The sequence below is a fragment of the Bos taurus genome, chromosome 29 (assembly GCF_002263795.3).
Source record: "Bos taurus isolate L1 Dominette 01449 registration number 42190680 breed Hereford chromosome 29, ARS-UCD2.0, whole genome shotgun sequence".
NCBI classification, from domain to species: domain Eukaryota; kingdom Metazoa; phylum Chordata; class Mammalia; order Artiodactyla; family Bovidae; genus Bos; species Bos taurus.
Genome location: NC_037356.1, coordinates 42911685 through 42932571, shown reverse-complemented (window position 1 = coordinate 42932571; position 20887 = coordinate 42911685). Strand labels below are relative to the sequence as shown.

General features: G+C 55.0%; 1 protein-coding gene across 9 annotated transcripts in view; it reads left to right on the top strand.

Moving 5' to 3' along the window:
- Positions 1 to 20887, top strand: part of NRXN2 (neurexin 2) — a 103837-nt gene that overhangs the window by 26129 nt on the left and 56821 nt on the right. For 6 of the 9 annotated variants that reach the window (XM_059882986.1, XM_059882985.1, XM_024987242.2 and 3 more), the window contains 4 exons: positions 1501 to 1802; positions 9783 to 9806; positions 17244 to 17405; positions 18086 to 18524. In XM_059882986.1, the coding sequence (XP_059738969.1) occupies positions 1501 to 1802; positions 9783 to 9806; positions 17244 to 17405; positions 18086 to 18524 (927 nt within the window). Of the gene's footprint in view, positions 1 to 1500; positions 1803 to 9782; positions 9828 to 17243; positions 17406 to 18085; positions 18525 to 20887 lie in introns of all 9 variants that reach the window. The other 3 variants (XM_024987250.2, XM_024987243.2, NM_001192922.1) reach the window with 2 other exon arrangements.

Sequence of the window (20887 nt, the reverse complement as noted above, 5' to 3'; positions counted from 1 at the left end):
AGAGTGGGGCTTCCAGCTGTCCCGATGTGGCCCGTGCCCCACCAGCCATTGCTGCCCCACAGCCTCAGGAAACCGGGCCTCGCCAGCTGCAGCAGTGCCGTGCCAGGCTCTGGGGCAGCAGCTGGTGCCTTGGCATCCGGAGGCAGTGAGGACTGAGTCTGCGGGCAGCCTGCCCGGAGGGAGAGCAGGGCTGTTGTGCAGGGGAGAGACATCTGCAGGAGGCGCACCCAGAGAGCCCCGGCTTCCACATGCCGTGCTGATGATGGGGCCTGGCATACTGCGGGCAGGTGCCTTCTGAGGGCCGAATGCCCCGCTTCTTCCTGGGCCTGGGGGCCTGTGCTGAAGAACCCCGCCCTCCACGGAGGCCCTCCGCCAGCTGTCTTGCTCACTCCCAGCCTCACCTGCGAGATGGGTGGGCCCAGCTGGAAGGAGAAACAAGTCGCTGTCAGAGTCCAGGTCCTCTGTGCTCCCTTGACTCCACGGCCCGTTTTCTTCCCTCAATGGATGTGGGCTCTGGCTCGTGAAGGTGTAGGGTTAGGACACCACCTTCCCACCACTAAGCCGTTGTCATCCATTTGTAGAAAGCTAAATGCCCCTAAGGCCCTTCCAATTGTTTTCACTTCTGTTTAAAGAGTGCCAGTGAAAGGAGCCCTGTGCTGGGTGTACACACACACACACACACACACACACTCGAGAGCCAGGCCTGCCCGTGTATCTTGCCTCCAGTCATCTCCTGGCACATGGGTCCTACACCTGCCCTCTGGCCACCCTTGGAGGCGCTCAATCTAGGACCTGTCAGCACTGTCCTCTCAGGTTGGACTAGGAAGTTGGGGGGGATGGTGACAGCCATCACGGTGGCCTCCTGTGTAAGCCCCACCCCCTGCTCCCTGGGACATCTGTCACCCACATCACCCTCCCATGTGTCTTCCCCCTGCCCCCCCACCCCATTCTCTCCATTTGCTCAGTGCTATGAAGCAGGCCTGCTAGTCCCATCCCAGGTGGTCAGGCTTGAGACTGTTCCCAGGCAGTGAGAATGGCCATCACCGGACAAGAGGCAGGAGGGGGAAGTGGGCTGCACTCAGGAGACCCTTGGTGCCCCGCCATAGGGGGACACTCTAGGAAGACTTCAGGTGCAGCCTCTTGTCTCTCTTCCGCATCTTTCTGTTAAGGGGAGTGGCTGGGGGAGGGCTGGTGGGGGAGGAGACGGTGAGGCTGCCTGCTTCTGTCTGCTTCGCCTGGCCCTGTGGCAGCTTAATTGTCAGCTGTCAGTGTGAGAGCCACTTAGCAGCCTCCTGCCTTGGAGATAGGCGTGGAGGAAGCTGCTTCTGACAGCAAAGATGGCGGGGTCCAGAGAGGAGGGGGCCAGTGGAGGGAGGAGAGTGAGCCTATAGCTTGCAATTGGGATCGAGAGGCTCTGGGTACCCCGGCTGGAGGGGAAGAGGGAGGTCTGGAGTGCCCACGCCACTCAGCCCTCTTCCATTTCTCCACGGTGGCATCCAGGCAAGGAAGAGTTTGTGGCGACCTTCAAGGGCAATGAGTTCTTCTGCTACGACCTGTCACACAACCCGATCCAGAGCAGCACGGATGAGATTACGCTGGCCTTCCGTACCCTGCAGCGCAATGGGCTGATGCTGCACACGGGCAAGTCGGCCGACTACGTCAACCTGTCCCTCAAATCCGGGGCGGTCTGGCTCGTCATCAACCTGGGCTCGGGAGCCTTTGAAGCCCTGGTGGAACCCGTCAACGGCAAGTTCAACGACAACGCCTGGCACGATGTCCGGGTCACTCGAAACCTGCGCCAGGTAGGGGGAGCAGGAAGAAGGCCGGGGCCAGCGGCGTCTGGGGCAGAATGGGAGTGGGGAGCGAGGCCACCAGGATGTGGGGCCAGGCTCAGGCTGGGTGGCAGGGTGTGGTTCTGAAGGATGTTTAGGCTTTGGGTGGGCTGGCAGGGGCCAGGAGTGTGGCCGCAGTCGGCAGGCTGCAAGGACCAGGATCCACACTAGGGAGGAGGCTGCGGAGCTGTCCAGGGCCAGAGCCCGGGGGAAGAGGAAGGGCTGGGCTAGGATTGATGCTGGTGACTTGGTGCTGAGGTTTCAAGGGCTGGGGCTGAAAAATCAGGTGAACTGGCAGCAGGGCGATTCAGGACATGGAGGGATGAGACAGAACCTGAATGATGGGCCCTGGGAGTGCTCTGGGATGGGGAGACGCTGGCCAGACCCTGGAGGGGCAGGTGTCCAGTTAGGGCAGAAAGTCTAGGACACATGGGGTGGGATGTGGCCTGCGCTCAGGCAGGGCCTTTGGGGCTGGGCTAGGCAGGGCCTTTGGGGCTGGGCTCAGCAGGGTCGGGGCAGCAGGTGTGAGCAGGGAACCGGCTGGAGAGGTGCTTGGTCCTGCCTCTCCTCTGGCAGCACCCCAATTCTCTCCTGTCCCGTCCTGTTCCTCCAAAGGGGCGCAGGCTCTCCCAGGGGTTCTTGACTGTCTTGCTGTGGCTTCCAGGCCTGCCCTTGCAGGAGCTCAGGAGACTCTTGGGGCGGCCCCTGCAGTCAGGACAGGGCTCTTCTCAGCGTCTCCAGACGCCCCCCACCCTGGAGGAGTGCCGATGCTTCTGGGCATTGACTCTGTCCTCAGTAGCTCTTGCCTCTCACAAGGTGCAGGGAGGCTGCAGCAGGCGAAGCAGTCTCTCTGGCCAGGCTCCTGCTCGACAGCAGCCCCCATAGCTTGTGTCCAGCCCTGAGAAGTTCCTGCCTCAAGCGTGGTCCAAACCAGAGCCTTTTTTGAAAGCAGATAAGGCTGCTGTGCATCCTTGATGGCTCCCGCCTCTGCCTCCGGACTCCTTGCCCTGCTCGCTGGGTGCCTGGGATCCCCAGGCACCCGGGTGCCAGGCTCCTGCTGGTCCCTTTCTCTGGGTCCACCGCTTTCTCTCGTGGCTGGTGGCAGGGATGCTTTCCCAGCTCCACTCCAGCAGGCTAAGTGCAGCCAGGACCGTGGAACCCCTGAGGCCTGGGAGGCACCATCTGGGCTGGTTTGGAGCTCTTCTCTCACTCAGTACCTTCTCTTATTTCCTGGTTCTGGCTGAACTTCTTGGTGAATGAACTTCTGTTGTCTCTCCTCTTCACCATCACTGGCAACTTCCTTCTTCTCCTCTCCTTCCTCCCACTGAAGGCTCCTGGGGGGCAGGGGCTGTCAGACCTCACACTGTTCTTACCTGCTCCTCTTCAACCCACTGAGTCACGATCTAATGGGGCATCCCTCTCAGTGGTGACTTCCTCTTGCTGTCGGGACACCGTGACTAATCCACCTGCTCTTTCCAAGCCGCTGCTCCCTGCAGTAGTCGGGCTCCCACCCAGGCATCTGTTCTCAGTGCTCCCCAAGCTCCAAAGAGCTGCATCGTCCCCTGAGCCGGCTGGAGGGCTGTCCTGTGGCGTCACCCTGTTTACTGCAGGGCTGGGCAGAGTTGCCTTCTTGCTGCTGTTCTCTCCCCAGGACAGGTGTTGTCACCTGGTGCTGTCTTTGGCAACACACTGCAAGCCCAGAGTCCTTACCCATGTGTCCTCTGGCCAATACATTGTCCATCTATACAGGATGTGTGCTCAGTCGTGCAGTCATGTCTGACTGTTTTGTGGTCCCATGGACTGCAGCCCGCCCGACTCTTCTATCCATGGGATTTTCCAGGCAAGAATACTGGAGTGGGTTGCCATTTCCTTCTCCAGGAGATCTTCCTGACCCAGGGATTGAACCCCAGTCTCCTGTGTCTCCTGCACTGGCAGGAGGGTTTCTTAGCACTGCACCACCTGGGAAGTCCTATACAGGGTACTGAGGGGAAAGACATGGTCCCACCCTCCCAGCCCTTTGGCTCTTGAGGAGACAGGATGAGTCTGCTAAAAGTGATCAGAGCCAATGGTGCACACAAGCGCCAGCTAAGTGGCAAGAATCTTAAATGTTCTAGGAACTCGAGAGACACAGACAAGTGGGCAAGGCTGTGACCAGGGAAGGTGGGAAAGCCACCTATAGGTGGTGAGGCCTGGCCTCCGCAGCACCAGGATGGACAGGGACTCACAGTAGCCTCCTCCGGCGCTCACAGAGTTCTGGGTCTGAGCTGGTGACGGATGCAGACCACTTCCCCTGGCTGGCTCTACCAGATGGCTCAGAGCGGAGTCAGGTCATACTGACCCAAACACAAGCCTTCGGAGCTCAGGGGGTATCTGCTTCAAGACTTTGATTGAGAGGTCTTTTTAGAAGGGGTTTCTGGAGAGATGTATTTGACTCAAGTTCACATCCTTAAGTGTGAGCTGCAGCTCTTTTTGGGTCATTGTGACCATCAGGGGGATGGCTGTGCTCTGGATTCATTGCCAAGTCCATCCTCCCCAGGCCTTTTAAGTGCCTGGTTCTCAACTGAGGGAGGGGGTGCCCCCAGGAGGTTCTGGAAATGTCTGGAAGCATTTTGAGTGTCACAGCTTGGGGAGGGTGCTACTGGCATTTACTGGGTGGAGGCCAAGATACTGCTAAACATCTCCCAGTGCACAGGACAGCCCCACAGCAAAGAACGATCTGGCCCCAAGTGTTGGTAGTGCCGAGGAGAAGAAATGGTGCAGACAAGGGCCTCGTGGCGTTCTGGGACTGGAAAGATCCTTTTGTGATTTGAGGGGTAACGTAGGGTCAGGAGTGGCCAGGAGCAAGGACAGGGGTGATGTGAGAAGTGACATCTGCCCCAGCCTCTGGGAGGGCACTGGGGTTCATGTAGTTTTCCCCAAGTGATTAGAACAATGGGGGGACTGCCACCTGGGGACAGCCTGGCCCAGAACTTACATGGAGGGGGTCTCCCTTCCTCCTCTTGGTTCATCAGCTTTGGGTGTTGGTCAGGAGGCCAGCTCCTAAGACTGGAAGGAGGCAGAATTTCTCCCCACCTCCCCTGAACCAGATAGTGACCCCTGGAATCATCCAGAACCTATTGGAACAGTGCAGTCAGGGCCAGAGGGAGCCTGGCTGAGACCACACCTGCTTTTGCTCTGCTTTCCCCCTGAATCCAGGCTTGAGGACTCTGCCCAGTGGTGTCTCCTGGGTGATCTTGGCAAGAATGATTCCATCTGAGGATTCCCTGAGGCCTCTCTTTTTTTTTTTTTGGTTACGCTGGGTCTTTGCCAGCTTCTCTAGCTGTGTAGAGCAAGTTCTAGAGCACGTGGTGCTCGGGCTTAGCTGCAGCATGTGGGATCTAGTTCCCCAACCAAGGGTCAAACCTGGTCCCCTTGCATTGGGAGCATGGCGTGTTATCCACTGGACCACCAGGGAAGTCCCTGAGGCCTATTTTTAATCTTGGGCACATTCTCCTCAGACACCAGTGTGCCTTCCCCACCATACATGCCAAGTGCCAATCCATTTCATCTCTGACCAGCTAACCAGCACCAGCTCTGGAGACAAGCTGGCCCTTGACGTATTATGTGGAGCTTCCTCCCACCCAGCTCCTATTAGGCTGCGCCTTGTATGGAGACACCCTGTACCCCAAGGAGGGAGTCCTCCAAGGATGGGGTCCGGCAGGCACTTGGGACTCCCTCCCCCGCCTTATGGCTCGGCCTCCGGGTCTCTCAGCCTGTCACACACCCTGCCTCAGGGCCTAACTGTGCTGCTGGGCATGCCCCGTCTACACTGGCTTCCTGAGCTGCCCACTTCATTTCCATAGTGCTCCCTGAGGACACCACCATTCACCCTCCTTTCCACCGGGTGAAACCCTAGAGCTGGGGTTTGAATTAGACTGACTGGGTTCAAGTCACTGAGTGACTTGAGGCAAGTTACGCAACCAGTGTGAGGTGAGAGGGGCCTTTGAGGAGTGACTGAGGTGATGCCCCGGGCTTGGCACCACGTGAGCATCGTGGGCTCGCTGCCGCCTTTACTGTTAGTTGTGGGGTTTTCCAGCCCGTCTCACCACCTTTGTAAGGCTTTTCTTGAGCCACCCCACCGCCATCCCCGCCCCTGCCCAGCCAGTCTCCTTTTTTGCTGTATTCTGGCCCTGTCACCACACTCTACCTGTGTGTTAATTTGTGTTCCTCTCTTCTCTGTTTCTAGGTGGTGAGCTCCTTGAGTGCTTCTCTTTGTCTGCATTGTGTCTTAGTTGCCGCGCACGGACTCTCTAGTTGTGGCGTGTGGTCCCAGTAGTTGCCGTGTGGGCTTAGTTGCTCCTGGGCATGTAGAATCCCAGTTTCCCGACCAGTGATGCAACCTGTGTCCCCTGTACTGAAAGGCAGATTCTTAACCACTGGACCACCAGGGAAGTTCCCTTTGAGGGCTTAATACCAGAAACTGAGTGTTTTTGTTTGTTTTTCTAGTGGTTTTGCTGGTTCCTTTGGGTTCTGCCTTGAAGCCAGTTGGTGAGGTTTTGGACAGATTAGCAGATCTAATTATTTCATATGAGCCCGGAACTACTGTTGTCTTCTGGGAAAAAGTCCTTCCTTTACGCTCCCGCCCTCTCTTTGGAGTTTCATCAGGATCTGTCCCTTTCTTACAGCACTGATCAGATCGCACCCTCATATCTCTCGTTCATGGGCCCCCAAGTTCAAGGGTCTCGTTTCTCTTTTGTATCTCACCTAACTTTTCTAACAATCCTGTGGAGTGGGAGATACTTCCATTCACCAATGAGGGAAAAGCAAGTTGAAGAGCTGGCCCAAGGCTATCCTGTGGGAGTTGGAGGGTGAGAGTCTGTCTGACTCCATTCCTCTGCCTCCTGGGAGGGCCTGGCTGTCGTCCTCGGTGTGCAGTGCTAAAGGGTCTGTCATTTGCCTTATGGTCCTGCCATTCTCGGATGTCCCCATGTCTTGAACCATCTAAATGTTCTGCTGTCTCTTGAAAAAGTGGGGCCATCTTATCCAAGTCCTCTTTCTTTTGTCCTGAGTTTTTCTTGCTCCATAGAGACTGCCTTCATCCAGATTGTGATTTGTGTGTATAAACCCCTTCTTGACTTTCTTGAGGGGCTGGAGCTACGTCGAGACTTCAAGGTAGAGATGGGGCAAGGTTTTGTCCAAAGGCCCTTGGTCGTGGTAAGTTACACTTGCTGTAGTCACTGACCTCTTCCCTCTGTGATTGATGTCCTCCTCCCTCATCACACATGGTCCTCCATGTGTTCCTGTCCTCCAGGGGCCCTCCAGCTGCTTCTGTGGCTGGGGCAAAGCCTTCCTTGCCCAGCTGTTAGTCTGAAGCCCCAGCTCTCCAGATTCTAGCATCTGGGAAGGTGTGGGCTGCTGCCTCATGGGCGCAAGCTGGGTGCCGGTGGAGCCTCCACTCTAGTGTGTGGCCTCAGTTGCCCGCTAGGGCATGACTGCCGCATTCTGGATCTGCACTCTCTAGATCTAGAGGAGTCCTGTCTCATCCACCGCAACGTCGCTGTTTGTCAGAGAAAGCAAGGATCTCTTGACACAGCAGTGGGAGGCCCAGGCTTTGAATGCACAGCTCTTCCCTCTCAGTCTTGTTTCTTAATTCACTCTTCTGTTTGTTAAAGATGAAGTTGTCCATGAAAGTTGAAAATGGGTTTTTCCTTATTTTAGTTTCTACAGCCAGTTCTAACTTCAAAAGAGTGGAAGTTGGACTTTTACCTGCAGTGCCTCTTTTCCCCTGTCTCGTTTGACTGGTGCAGTGGTGTCAGCAAACTTGCACCTGTTTTGGTGCCATGGGTGTAGCTGTCATGCAGCTAGTGTTTCCTTGCCCTGAGTAGTTGGCCTGTTCATTTCCCAACAGTCCTACTGGCCGATAGGACCAGTCTTTGTACCATGTGTTATCCCGTCTCTGTACGGGAGGTCCAGTCTCTGTACGTGCAATTAGACTCTTGTCTTCCTGCTAGGTAAACTGCTTCTGCATCACTAATAATTAATATTGGTCATTCAGAACTCCTAGCTGCTAAATATTGAATTCTGTTATTTTTAATTATACAAGGCCCTTATTAATTGTCTTACTGAATTAGTCCTGTGCCCACTGGTTATAACAGCTCTCTAACTAATGGGTCTGTCCCCAGAAGACCTTTCCTTCTCACAGTCACACTCTTGGGCTTGCAGTTTAGTATTTGATGGACATCAAGCAGTAGTGTCCCAGCATCTCTGTCACACAGGGTGAAGCTGCCTCAGCCCCGCTGACATCTCCTCAAAGGGAAATTTTGAAGGTGGTTCTTGCTGCCGTCTTTGACCATGAGGAGAGGAAATGAATATAGAGCTGCATGAGGGTGGGGCTTCTGGCTTCTAGAGTCTGGGGTAAAAGAAATTGGCTTCTAGTTTAGATAGGAGTGAGGGATTTTAGAGGGAGGTGGGTCTTTGTGTTCCTTCTTGTGTTGTGGTACGTGGGGGGAGTGGATTTCTGGTGCTGGCTGTGGGGAGTGGAGGCTTGGGGGTCTGTGGGTGTGGGGAAGGAGGGTGGGCTGCTGGGAAAGCCTGACTGATTGCACAGACTTGCACGAGTGATGGTGGAGGCGGCGGGGAGTACTTCATTCTGGGAGAAACAGCTGCCCAAAGGGGCATAAGAAAATAGGGTGGGATGATTGAAGAACTAAGGGAAATTTGGGGGCAGTGTGGGCTCTGCAAAGTCAAATTAGGATTAATTTAGGAGCTCTGGGTGGGAGAGTGGGTGAGGGGAGGAGGGTTTGGGATGAGGTGTGATGTGAGAGTGAGCCTTCTGCCAGCCCATGAAGGGCAGAGTTTCCTCTTCCCTGTTCTGGTGGTGACTTGCTCTCTCTTCCTTTCTGAAGGAAGAGAAACAGGAAAAAATATAAAGAGCTGCCCTTCCCTGGTCCATGACTCCCTGGGTCTATTTGCTATCTTCCATCCCCAGGAAAAGCAGACATCCATATTCCCTCCTATACTCCTTGGGAACCCCTTCCCTTTTGCTCCAAGTGAAATTGCCTCTCATTCAAGCCAGTCCTGGGATTCTCTGGGGGCCTTGACCATTCTCCCAGTCTGACAGCCAACTGGCCCATCACCAACCAGTTAACCCATTAACTCAACATGGTCACTGGTCAGCCAGTTGGCCAGCACCAATTTGCTCTTTAGCCAGTTCTCTGGAAAGCCATCTGGTCGACCAGTTAGCCAACAAACCCCTGCGTTCATTACCTGAGTCAATAGCCCGTGCCTTTCTCACACCCCTATTCCCCTTCCTGCCTTCCCCTCAACTCCTTAACATTTCAGCCCATAGGACTTACTAATACTGCATAATTGGGTCTGCTTCTTAACCCCCTGCCTTCCCTCTCTCACCCTCTGTTGGAAAACCCCGTTGCCAACTCTGTGTGTGTTACTAACACGCTTATAACCCCGGGGGGACCAAGGGATGGGCAGGGACAGGTGGGGCAAGGTATGAGTGAAAAACCGAACTAACCTTTCTGTCTCATCTGCGGAATGTCGCCATCTTTAAGTCTTTGCTTTCCTGGTCTAGTTCTTTTGTTGTTTCCTTCTCTACTAACCAAGGTCTTTAACTGTTCCCCTTCTCTGCAGCCGGCTCTTCTGGGAAGGGATGGGGGGGAGAGGACTCCAGGGGTGGGGTGGGCGGGGATCGGGAGAAGGGATTTAATTTCTGTGTGTGTTTTATTTCTCCCTCCCATTATAATTTAATTTTCTTTAAACAAAACACTTCAGCTGAACTTAAGGTGGGAGGGTCTGAACAGACAACCAAATATATATGGATATATATTTTTCCTCCTTCCTTGAGTTTCACAGTTGGTCATTTTCTTTTTCTTTTCTTTTGTTCTGTTCTTTTGTTGTTGTCTTTGTTGTTCTTGTTTTTTTTGACCCCCCCACCCCTCCCCCATATCTCCGGTGAAGCACGCAGGCATTGGACACGCTATGGTAAACAAACTGCATTATCTGGTAGATATCACTCTAATTGTCTTACCGTTTGGTTTGCTGTGGGTTTTTTAACTGTTCGATTTTCCCTCTTTTGTTTCCTTTCCCCGTTTGGTTTGGTTGTTTTGCTCTTCCAGTTGTTTTCTGCGTCCTGGACAATCTCTAGATTTTGCTTCTCTCTCTTTGAGTTTTCCTCTTTCTCTTTTCTTGCCTTTTTTGGTCCAAACGCAAATCCAAAAGACAAATGGAAATCCAGGAATTTGGCCTGTCCCTGCTCTAACCTCCTCCCCTGATTTCTGAATTGATTCCTGGCCAGAGAGACCTGGGGCCGACCCCGCGCTCACCGGCTCTGGTTAGAGCAGCCCCGGGCCAGGCTGCTTATTTCTCTTGCTCTCTTTTGTTCCTTTTCTCCCTGCCCCACCCCTGTTTCTTTTCTCTGGTTTAGTTTCTTGGTCTCCTGAAAATCCATGGAAAACACCATCCCATGACATGCTATGCTCTGCTCACTGTCAGCTCTGGACAGGCCCCTCGAGCTGGGGGAGGGGGCTGGGGGTGAGGCCTCTGGGGGCCATAGGCTCCGCAGGTCACAGGTGGGGAGGGGGCCTTGGGGGATGCAGAGCTCCTTCACATCACCATTCACCCCGATTTAGGGGCTGCCCCAGGCTGGTTGCCCAAGAAGGGACAGCATCTCCTGCCTCACTTCCCAGCCTCGAGGGGTCTTGGTTCTGGCTCCCCCACATCTCGCATGGCATGAATGGTCTTTTCCCCCCACCAGGGACAGTGTCCAGTTTCCCCACCGCTCTGCTGCTCTGACTAACACTGTGTCTCACACTGTCTTTCTTCCCCTCCATCTCCTGTCCCCTCTCTGCCCCGCCCCTCCCCCCCCCCCCCCCCCCCCCCCCGTTGCCTGTCCCGCATGGCCTCTGACCGGGGTTGGTTCCCTTCCCTGTTGAGGGGGTGAGAGGAGGAGGCCTAGTGGGGTGAAGTCGGGGTACTTGTTGCTGAGCTCCTCTGTTTGGGTTGGGCCCAGGCCTTGTGAGCGTCGGTGTGGGTGTCTGTGTAAACGCAGCTGGTGTGTGTTGGTGTGTGGGTGCGACTGTGTGTAAATGTTGGTGTGACATTTAGGGGGTGTTGGTGGGAGACCATACTGTGTGTTTGAGACTCTGCTGGTGATTCTACAAGTGTAAACGCTGGTATGAGCTGGGGGCTGCGTGACTGTGTGTTTTTGAGCCTGTGAGGGCTCTTAGGAGGCGGGTTGTGGGGCTGGGACTGGTGGGAGCAGGGAAGGAGCTGAGGCTGGCCCTTTGCTCCTCGCCTCGCCCATGAGTGTGTGCCTGCAGGCCCTGCTGTGTGCCCTCCCCTGGGATTCCCTCCTGCCCGCCTGGTCCTGGCTCTGCGGCAGCAGGCGGTTAGTCATCGTCTATTAATAATGCAGAGTGATTGAGCGCCAGGCTAGGGACCCTGCAAATGGACGTGTCTGCTCCCATGGGGCCCATGCTGCTTGGGGCAGCTGCCTGGCCTGCCCAACCTACCAGGCCCACGGAGCTGCCTGGCTGGAGAGGAGGCAGCTTGGGAGCTGGGGCTCCCTGTCTGAGAGGTTCTGCATCTTCCCAGGAGGATGTAGCCCTGAGAACACATCTGGCCTGTCCTGCTACTCTGGCAGCTCTGTGCTTCCTTGCACCCACAGACCTGTGGTGGTCCTGTCCTTTGTCCTGTGTCCGAGACAGTGCCCAGGCCACGGCCATCCCAGCCCTCCCCAATCCGAGGCCTCGTTTGGCCATTCTGTCATCCTGGTGTTCAGATGGAGCTGTGTGGTGGTCCCAGGACTGCTCTTCCACAGGCCCTTTTCTTCAGCTGCTGCTTCTAGAAGTTTGCCATTGCTTACCTCTCAGACCAGGCCACTGAGTACCTGAACGGGGCGTTTGAAATTCTTTCTTTATTATTAATTTATTTTTTGGCTGCACTATGTGCAGCATTCAAGATCTTACTTAGTTCCCTGTAGTGGATCAAACCTGTGTCCCCTGTAGTGGAAGCGTGGAGTCTTAACCACTAGACCACCGGGGAAGTCCCTGGAACTCTTTCTTTACAGAGCTTCACTGGACAGCCAACCTGTGACTTTGAGGACAGAAGGGAGGCAAGATACAGGAAACCCCTTGGAGAAGGAAATGGCAACCCACTCCAGTGTTCTTGCCTGGAGAATCCCGGGGACGGGGGAGCCTGGTGTGCTGCCGTCTATGGGGTCGCACAGAGTCGGACATGACTGAAGCCACTTAGCAGCAGAGTATGCTATCTGAGAGTTAGGGCCCAGACTTCCCCTTCCTTCCAGTCTCAGTTCAGTTAAAGACTGTGAACTGGGGCTAAAGCTGTTTCTCATCTGCCAAACGGCTGACATTCCTCGCTTGCCTTTCAGGGAGTCAGTGTGAGGGTCAACAAGGGTAGCGGAAGTGAAAGCGTCTGTACTCTGTAAAGGAAATTATAATTTTATTAAGCTTTATAAAATGTTGACTGATTATGTCCATGTTTCCAGGGCAGGGATATTTTGTACAGAAGCGATTCCCTTCCCATAGCAAACTGTGGGGAATATAGCATCTCTGGCCCCACTGGAGAGCCTATTACCATCCTTTCTTGGGATTCAGTCCTAAAATAACTACATGAAACCCCAGAATGCCCCAGGAACTGGGCCTGAGGAGGAGGAGGAAAGATGGGATGTCTTGGTTAAATTGGTCAAAAGGCAAACAGCCTTGTCTGATTTCAGTCCTAGCAGGGAAAGTCCCTGTGAAATTCTAAGTCTCTGAAGCCCACGCCTCCTAGTATGAGCGTCCCTGCTTGACAACCAGAGCTGGTGCCTCCTGGTGGCCTGAGTCACCTCATAAACCCTCAGACACCTGTGCCAAGGATCAGCTCTTTGAGCCAGGAGTGGAGTCAGAGAACCTAGCACCCAAAGAGACAGCGTTCAACCTGCTCTGATTTCCTAGGCATTCCTCAGCCGGGCTCTGGTTGGTTTTGCATTTATTTTTACTAATTCCTTTGTATGGACTCTCTTTGTTATTTGAGCATTTCTCCTTGGGGGAGAGAGTGGATCTAGGTCAAAAAGGCCAACCGGTGGAGAGGTTTGGGTTAGGTGTGGTCAGGCTGGAGGGAGTGTTCGCCGCACCTGACCTGGAGACTTTGCTTCTTCTAAGTAGCTCTCACTTTTTGAATATCATTTAAAATTGACAAATGCCTAGATTGCATGCAGCAGGGAGAGATTATTCCCGGTTAACATATGGGAGAAATTGAGGCCTGAGAGGGCCTGGGGCAATGTAACAAGTAGTGGAAGAGTTCAGTGCTTTCACTTCGTTGATCTCATTTGATCCTCACAGTAAGCCTGGGAGAAGCAGAAGTCATGGAAGTTGTTAAACCCCTTTACAGATGAGAGTCAGGGAGGTGAAATGAGTATTGTTCTGGAAGATGGTAAAGACCAAATAAGAACTCAGGATTTCTGACCTGAAGTGTATGTTCCAGCACCATTGAGTCCAGTCATCAGGATTCGCTGTGCGGCTGCACACGCCCTTTGGCTGTCCTCCTCTCCTCATGTCCTGTTCCCACCCTCTGTAGTCCTAAGGGCGGGCCAGGCCTGCCTTCCTGAACGAGCTGGCCTTACTCATCTTTGGATCATGAGCCTTTTGAGAGTTTGCTGACAGCAGTGGACTCTCACTGGAGGAAAACCCACTGAAGTGGTTTGCGTACAATGTCAAGGGATTTCATGACTCCCCAGAGCCCCTCTAACCTGCTTACAAGTTAAAAAAAATCTGCCCTTGATCTTATTCTCCCTTTAATAATCCTCCTCCCAGGAAGGTCGGTGACCCTATAATCATAGCAGGGAGCTGGGAAAGGCTCTGGGTGATGTCAGAGGGCCATTCCCCTCTTTCCAGCCTTTCCTTTGGGACCATGATGGGCATGGAGTGCCTGAGGCAGAACATTTGTGGCCAGGACCTGGTTTCATGCTAGCAGCTTGCCTAAGGGGGGAGACCAGCAGAGCAGAGCAGAAGGGAGGTGGGGCCAGCAGGAAGGGCTGAGAACCCATCAAGGTCATAGGCTGCCCCTTGCAGCCACCTCCGGCCACCTTCCCCGTCCCTGGGGAATGGAGCAGAGGATGGGCATGGGCTCCTTCCCCTCTTCCTTGACTGGTCATGGCTCTTCTGGGGCAGAGCTGTGGCTCGTTCGTCATGTTCTACTCAGCCCCACTCAGGGCCTGGTCTGTCTGTGTTGTGTGGATTAATGTGGGTTGCGTGCAGTCTCTGCTGTGTCTTGGGGTGCTAGCCGTGGTCCTGATGACAAAAAGGATGCTGCTTGGAAATGAGGCTGTCAGGACTCTCTCCCACCGCCTTCAGTAAGATGTGGTGTGTGAGCAGGTGTGCCTGGGGTCAGTGATCAGTGGCGAATGGGTGGTGGGAGTGAGTGTCTGGGTCGCCCTCTGGGGAGGAAGGTCTGAGTCTAACATCCCTTCCCTTTCTTTCTCAACCTGTACATGTCTCTGTCATAGTGGCGGCTCCTCTCCCCTCCTCTGTTGGAAGGAAGCTTCTCCTTCTGCACCCCTGCAGCTCTTTTGCCTCCATTTGGGCTCTTCCCTACGCACCCTGGCCCTGCATACCTTCCCCCCACCCCGGCTGCCTTTCTCTCGCTTGTCCTGCTGGGCCGGGACCCCCACCCAGGCCCTCTAACCCGCACGTGTCTAAGCTGCCATGGCTGTTCTGTGTTGCATGTCCCCCCTCTGCCCTCTTCCCCTGCCGGCCCCACCCCTTCCAGAAGCTGTGTGTGGGGGGGTTGGGGGGCAGGGGCATCATGAACCCCTGGGGTGGAGGGGGACTGGGGGAATTATCCCCCTGTTTCCTGCTTTTACTAACGAACCTGCCATTTTTGTGTCTGGACTTTGATTTGTCTGAGGAAACAGTCGGGTTTTACTAATCTCACTCATCTACCTCCTCGCCTTCCCCAGAGACCTTCCTCCATCCCCTCCGATCCTCGGCTTCCTTTCTCGTGGTGCCCGTCTCCCCCTTTCTCTCTCTTCTTCCCTCACCCCCCCTTCCTCCATGCACCTCCCTATGTTACCGTGCCTCCTGCTGCTCTCTCCCCAACCCCTGGGCCAGGGAGGCTCTAAAACACCAGGACAGATACACAAGGGGTTAAGGCAGCCCTTTTCCCATAGGGAGCACCACGTGGCAGAGATTCGTATAAAGCAAGGTGGGCAAGGTCAGATTTGCACCCAGTCGGGAGGGGTGTCAAGGAGGGGCCCCAAGTCATGTCTTTCTAACTCTAGGGTGAAGGCAGCAGCCTCAGAGGACTGTGATTCTGTCCATGTTCTCTCCCCAGGCACCAGGTTCACACGTGGCACACAGGCAGTAAGAGCTGTGTGGCCCTGATCATCAGGCCACTTGACGGTCACCTGAATGGTGGCTATGTTTCCCCTGGACTGTACTGGGATTAGTAGGGTCACAGGGACACGTCAGGCCAGGGGCCCAGCCTTCAGGAGCTGACTCTCAGTTGGGTTTCTAGACGTAGACTCAGAACTATACTAGTGGCCCGATTCCTGGTCTCTCAGTGCGGCCCTGGGAGAGGAGGGTAGGCTGGAGGCCCCTTTCCCCTGCCACCTCTCCCTGTCTTACTCCCAGCCCTGCATCCCAGCCCCCTCCTCCCCTTTCTCCAGCTCCTCCTGCCCGTTCTAATCTCGTCTGCATGTTTTGTGACTAATACTTTGACCCTTTCCCTTTCCACCCAGATCTCCATTTCCTAGCCTCGGGTGGGATTGAGGGAAGAAGCTATAAACAATAATGACCAGCCCTCACCTCAAAACAGGACTCAAAATCTTCAAAGTGCCCACTTCCACAAAGACACGCCCTTACCTCTGTCCTTGAACCCAGTCCCCCCAGCACAAGATTTGATGGTTCCCAGGAGGGAGCCCCTTCAGCTCCACCCCCACACACTGTCAGGCCAGCCCAGCATGAGGGGGACTTGAGGATCCTGTGAGGGATGGTCCCCTGGCCCTGTTCCGCTCATGTCCCTCAGGTGTTCCTAATACCCACTCCCCATCCCCGAAACAGTGGAACCCTGGAGACCAGTCACTGGAAGATGGCTGGTGGCATGTGCGTATGGACTGGTGTGGGAAGGACACTGTGGGCTGTGATCGGAAGGCCCCAGTCTCCAGACTTTGCCCAGAAAGGGGGTGCTGAGGCACATTTGGGGGATGGGAAGCGGGAGGAGCTGTAACCTGGAGAAGCATGGTGTTGAGTTCACTGTGAGCTGGCTTCCTGATCGCCCCTGTGGGAGCCTGACTGTCCTAATCCACCACCTTCTGAGAGTGGGGGCTTGTGGTCCCCCCGCCCTTCACTCTGTGCCACAGCCTGGTTGGGTGTGGGTGCTCCTCTGGCTAGACTTTTCAGAGCTCGGGTGGACATTTGCCTGGGGAGCAGGGACTCATGGAGTTCCCTGCACTCGTCACTGTCCCCACACTAAGGTCACTTTTGCCTTCCCCAGGCCACTACTGAGCCCTTTTCACCTCCTTGGAACACCAGGTATGCCCCCATCCCTACCTGTCTTGTTTTGTTTCCTGAGTTTTCAGCCCAGGGACAAGGTAACAGGAAGTTAGCCTGTCTCCCTCTGTTCCCTAGCCTGGCCCTGACTCCATAGAGTAATTGTGGTGATGAATGAATCAGGTAGGGTGATGAATAGGCCAGCGGCTGCCCCCTCCTTGGGGGACAAGAAAGTGACCCCAAAACAGAGGGACCCGGATAGCAAGACAGACCCAGCAAGGGGGTTGGGACCAGTTAGGAGGCAGTGATGGGAATCAGCCCTCAAAGGCACTGTGTGTCTCCTGAGAAGTGCCCAGGCTCCCCAGCAGCCCCTGGGTTCCTGTTCCTCACGCCCTTGCTATTGTCCAACCTCCCCGTGGGCTAAGACTGAAAGGACTCCACCGCCCTGGAGGGAGAGCTGCAGGGGTGTCGAAGCCACCAGGACCCCAGGAGAACTGGTGCTCTCTGCCTCTTTAATGAGAGATGCTCTGAAATCACGTGTGCGTCCAGAGACCCTTCAAGAGGAGAGAAGCAACAGTGCCATTTGCATCTCAGGGGCCCCCACTCCCATCCATCTGTCCATCCAGGGCCACTTCTGGGAGCCACTTCCTGCTGCTGTGCACAGTGAACACCTCGGGCGCCCTTCAGGCCTCTGTCTGCCGAAGGGGCCATGGGGCCGGCCTCAGCCCGCCCTGAAACCATCAAATCTTGTGCTGCCTCCTTTCTCCGTCTCCACACCCCCACTGTTCCTCCTCCGAGACAAGCAGACATAAAAATGGAGAGTCCCTCTCCCCACTGCCCCCCAGCCCCTCCCTTGCCCTACCCATGGCTCTTCCCAGGGAGTTGATGCCAGTTGTCTCCTTGTCTCCCCCTCCCTCCCTGGGCTGGGCAGGTGACCATCTCGGTGGACGGGATCCTGACCACCACAGGCTACACGCAGGAGGACTACACTATGCTGGGCTCTGACGACTTCTTCTACATTGGGGGCAGCCCCAACACGGCCGACCTGCCGGGCTCGCCCGTCAGCAACAACTTCATGGGCTGCCTCAAGGACGTGAGTAGGGCCAGGAGAGGCGGGGGGCGCCCCCGGAAACCCCGGTCTGGCCAGCCAGCTGCCCGGGGCCTCTGTACCTTCCACTCTGTGGCGGGAGCCCACCCCTCTTCAAAACCTGAGGCCCACTGACCCTGGCAAGAGGCTTCTCCTCTCTCAGTTCCTCGAGCCCTGGAGTTTCCCTTCTTCTCAGAGGACCCTCAAGGCAGCTGTGTACAGAATAGAGAGTGGTGGTCATGAAAACTAAACACCAGTGTTTCAGGCCCACTCACCAGCTCTGTGACCTTGGCTGTGTCCCTTGACCTGTCTGACTCTTAATTTTCTCATCTGTAAAACGGGTATTTGGTGCCTGCTTCTCGAGGCAGCTGTGAGGGGTAGATGAGAATGTCAGTGTCAACCAAGTGTTCCTGGTGGTTCCAGTTATTATGAGCTGCAGTTCAGCAGTGCCGAGGGCTGCTGTGCTCGTGCTGGGCAGGGAGACAGGACAGAGAAATAAGTGCCTCGAGGGAAATGCTGCCCACAGCCTCTGAGCGTGCAGTTCTAGAACAGCAGTCTGGGGTGCCGAGCAGGGGCCCCAGGCCTGGGTGGCAAGGCCCCGAGCTGTCAGGCAGGAGTGGTCAGGTCCTAAACTGCTTCCTGTTCTTCATCCTGGGACCCACCCATCCCCCTACGGCCCTCTGCAGGTGGTCTATAAGAACAACGATTTCAAGCTGGAACTGTCCCGCCTGGCAAAGGAAGGAGACCCCAAGATGAAGCTGCAGGGGGACCTGTCATTCCGCTGTGAGGATGTGGCTGCCCTGGACCCTGTGACCTTTGAGAGCCCCGAGGCCTTTGTGGCACTGCCCCGCTGGAGCGCCAAGCGCACCGGCTCCATCTCCCTAGACTTCCGCACCACAGAGCCCAGTGGGCTGCTGCTCTTCAGCCAGGGCGGGCGGGCCGGGGTGGGGCCCGGCAGCCCCAGCACTGCCCAGCGGGCCGACTACTTTGCCATGGAGCTCTTGGATGGCTACCTCTACCTTCTGCTGGACATGGGCTCAGGGGGCATCAAGCTGCGGGCATCCAGCCGCAAGGTCAACGACGGCGAGTGGTGCCACGTGGACTTCCAGAGGGACGGGCGCAAAGGTCAGAGGCCTCTGGATCTTCTCCTTTACCATGGCCGCCCCTCTCTGGGCTTCCCTGATAGCTCAGTTGGTAAAGAATCTACCTGCAATGCAGGAGACTCTGGTTTGATTCCTGGGTCGGGAAGATCTGCTGGAGAAGGAATAGGCTACCCACTCCAGTATTATGGCCTGGAGATTTCCATGGACTATATAGTCCATGGGGTTGCCAAGAGTCGGACGTGACTGAGTGAACTTTCCCTTCACTTCACTTCACCCCTCTCCACCCACGCTGACAGTCCAATCTGCTGTTTCCTCCCCTCCCCTTCCCCTGGCCCTCCCAACCCCTCCCTTGTCCTTGTTGCCATGGTGCCTTGGTGAAATGAGGAAGAGCCTCTTCCTGGGAAACTTTGGGGCCGGGAGGGCCCTCGCCCCACACGGGAGCAGGGTCGTCCCATTCCAGCAGTCTGACAGCTGAGGTTCTGTCCATCAAGTGCTCCCGAAGCACTGGGTTTATACACAGGACACAGGTAGTGAGAGCTATGTGGCCAATGATGGTGACATGTCCCCTGTATGGTGCTGGGATTAGAAGGGCCACAGGGACACATCAGACCAGTCAGATCAGGTGTGGGGTGGCGCACACCTCACACTCCCACTTCCTGCATGTGTGACGTTAGGCCAGCACTCAATGCCTTGCAGCTTCAGTTTCCTTTTTATAAAAGGGATCATTAACCTGGGTTCATCAAGAGGGGAAATCAAGGAAAAATCTATAAAAGCATTCGCTCAGTGCCTGACACAGTGGTTATCCCATTCTCCTTAAACGACAACAAAAACCTTCCCAACCTTGCCTCCCTTCTATCTAGCCTTTCACCTTTCTGTATTAACTCACTCAAATAGGTAGTGAGCGCCTATGGACGCCAGGTGCTGTCCAGGGTGCTGTAACGAGGCAGCAGTGTGCGAGAGCCTTGGCTGACCTGGAGCACATGTTCCCGTGAGGAGGCCTAGTAAACACCACCACTGTCTGCCTGGTGAGGGGTCTTACACAATAAAGCAGCAGGGTGGAGGGTGCTGGGGCCAGGCAGGCGCTGTTCTGGAACCTTCTGCTGCTTCTAGCCACCCCTCCTCCACTCTTCCTTTTCAGCCTTCTTTTCCCATCCTCTTCTTGTTTTCTTTCTAATTCTCTTCTTTACTCTTCTCCATCTTGTTGGACAGGAGAGGAAGAACTGATGCAAATGAGAACTGACACGTTATCCAATTTAAGCCCTTATCAACGTCAGCTAAATTTTCATGCTCCCCCGGCTGTCACTGCACTGGGCCTTCATCTCAGGGTGGAGTGACCGTCCCCACACACACAGGGAGGAAGGGGGCTGCCACGGCTCCTGGAGGTTTCAGCCTCTCATGGGCCTGCTGCTGCTTCTCAGAGAAATGTCGCCTTCCCCAGGCTTTGCAGTAAATGGGTTCATCCCCTGGTTTTGTGTCATGATGGTACCAGGGAGTCTTCACAGAACACAAATTGCCTCCCAGGGTTTCCACGCAGGGGATCTATGACTCTCTAGGTTGGAAATCTGCTCAGGCCTTGTAGAGAACCCCAGGGCCCTCTGCTTTGCTCTGTCTTCAGGCAGTGGTTTCCTTAGGCTTACTCGATCGCCAGACCCTGTACACCAGGCCTGGCTGGCCTGTGAGTCACTTCAGCCATTTCTCATGGCCCAGCACAGACTTGGGGCCGTCATTCCAACAAAGCTCTCTTTGACATTTCCCATGTTTTAAAATTTTCTTGTGTTAATTTATATACAACGTAAAATTTACCATTTTAATCATGCTTAAGTGCACAGTTCAGTGGTGTTAAGGGCATTCACTGTTGTGCAGCCAGCACCACCATCAATATAGAGAACATTTTCATCTTTCCAAACTGAAAACCTGTCCCCATAAATACTAACTCCTAGCCCCTGTAAACCACCATCCTACTTCCTATGAATTGCCTACTCTAGGGACCTCCTGGGAGAAGGCAATGGCACCCCACTCCAGTACTCTTGCCTGGAAAATCCCATGGACAGAGGAGCCTGGTGCACTGCAGTCCATGGGGTTGCTAGGAGTCGGACACGACTGAGCAACTTCACTTTCACTTTTCACTTTCATCATTGGAGAAGGAAATGGCAACCCACTCCAGTGTTCTTGCCTGGAGAATCCCAGGGATGGGGGAGCCTGGTGGGCTGCCGTCTCTGGGGTCGCACAGAGTCAGACAGGACTGAAGCGACTTAGCAGCAGCAGCAGCAGGGACCTCCTATACCTGGATCACACAATATTTGTCTTTTTATGTCTGGCTTATGTCATTTAGCATAATGTCTTCTAGTTTCATCCACATTGTAGTATGTGTTAGCTACGTGTGTC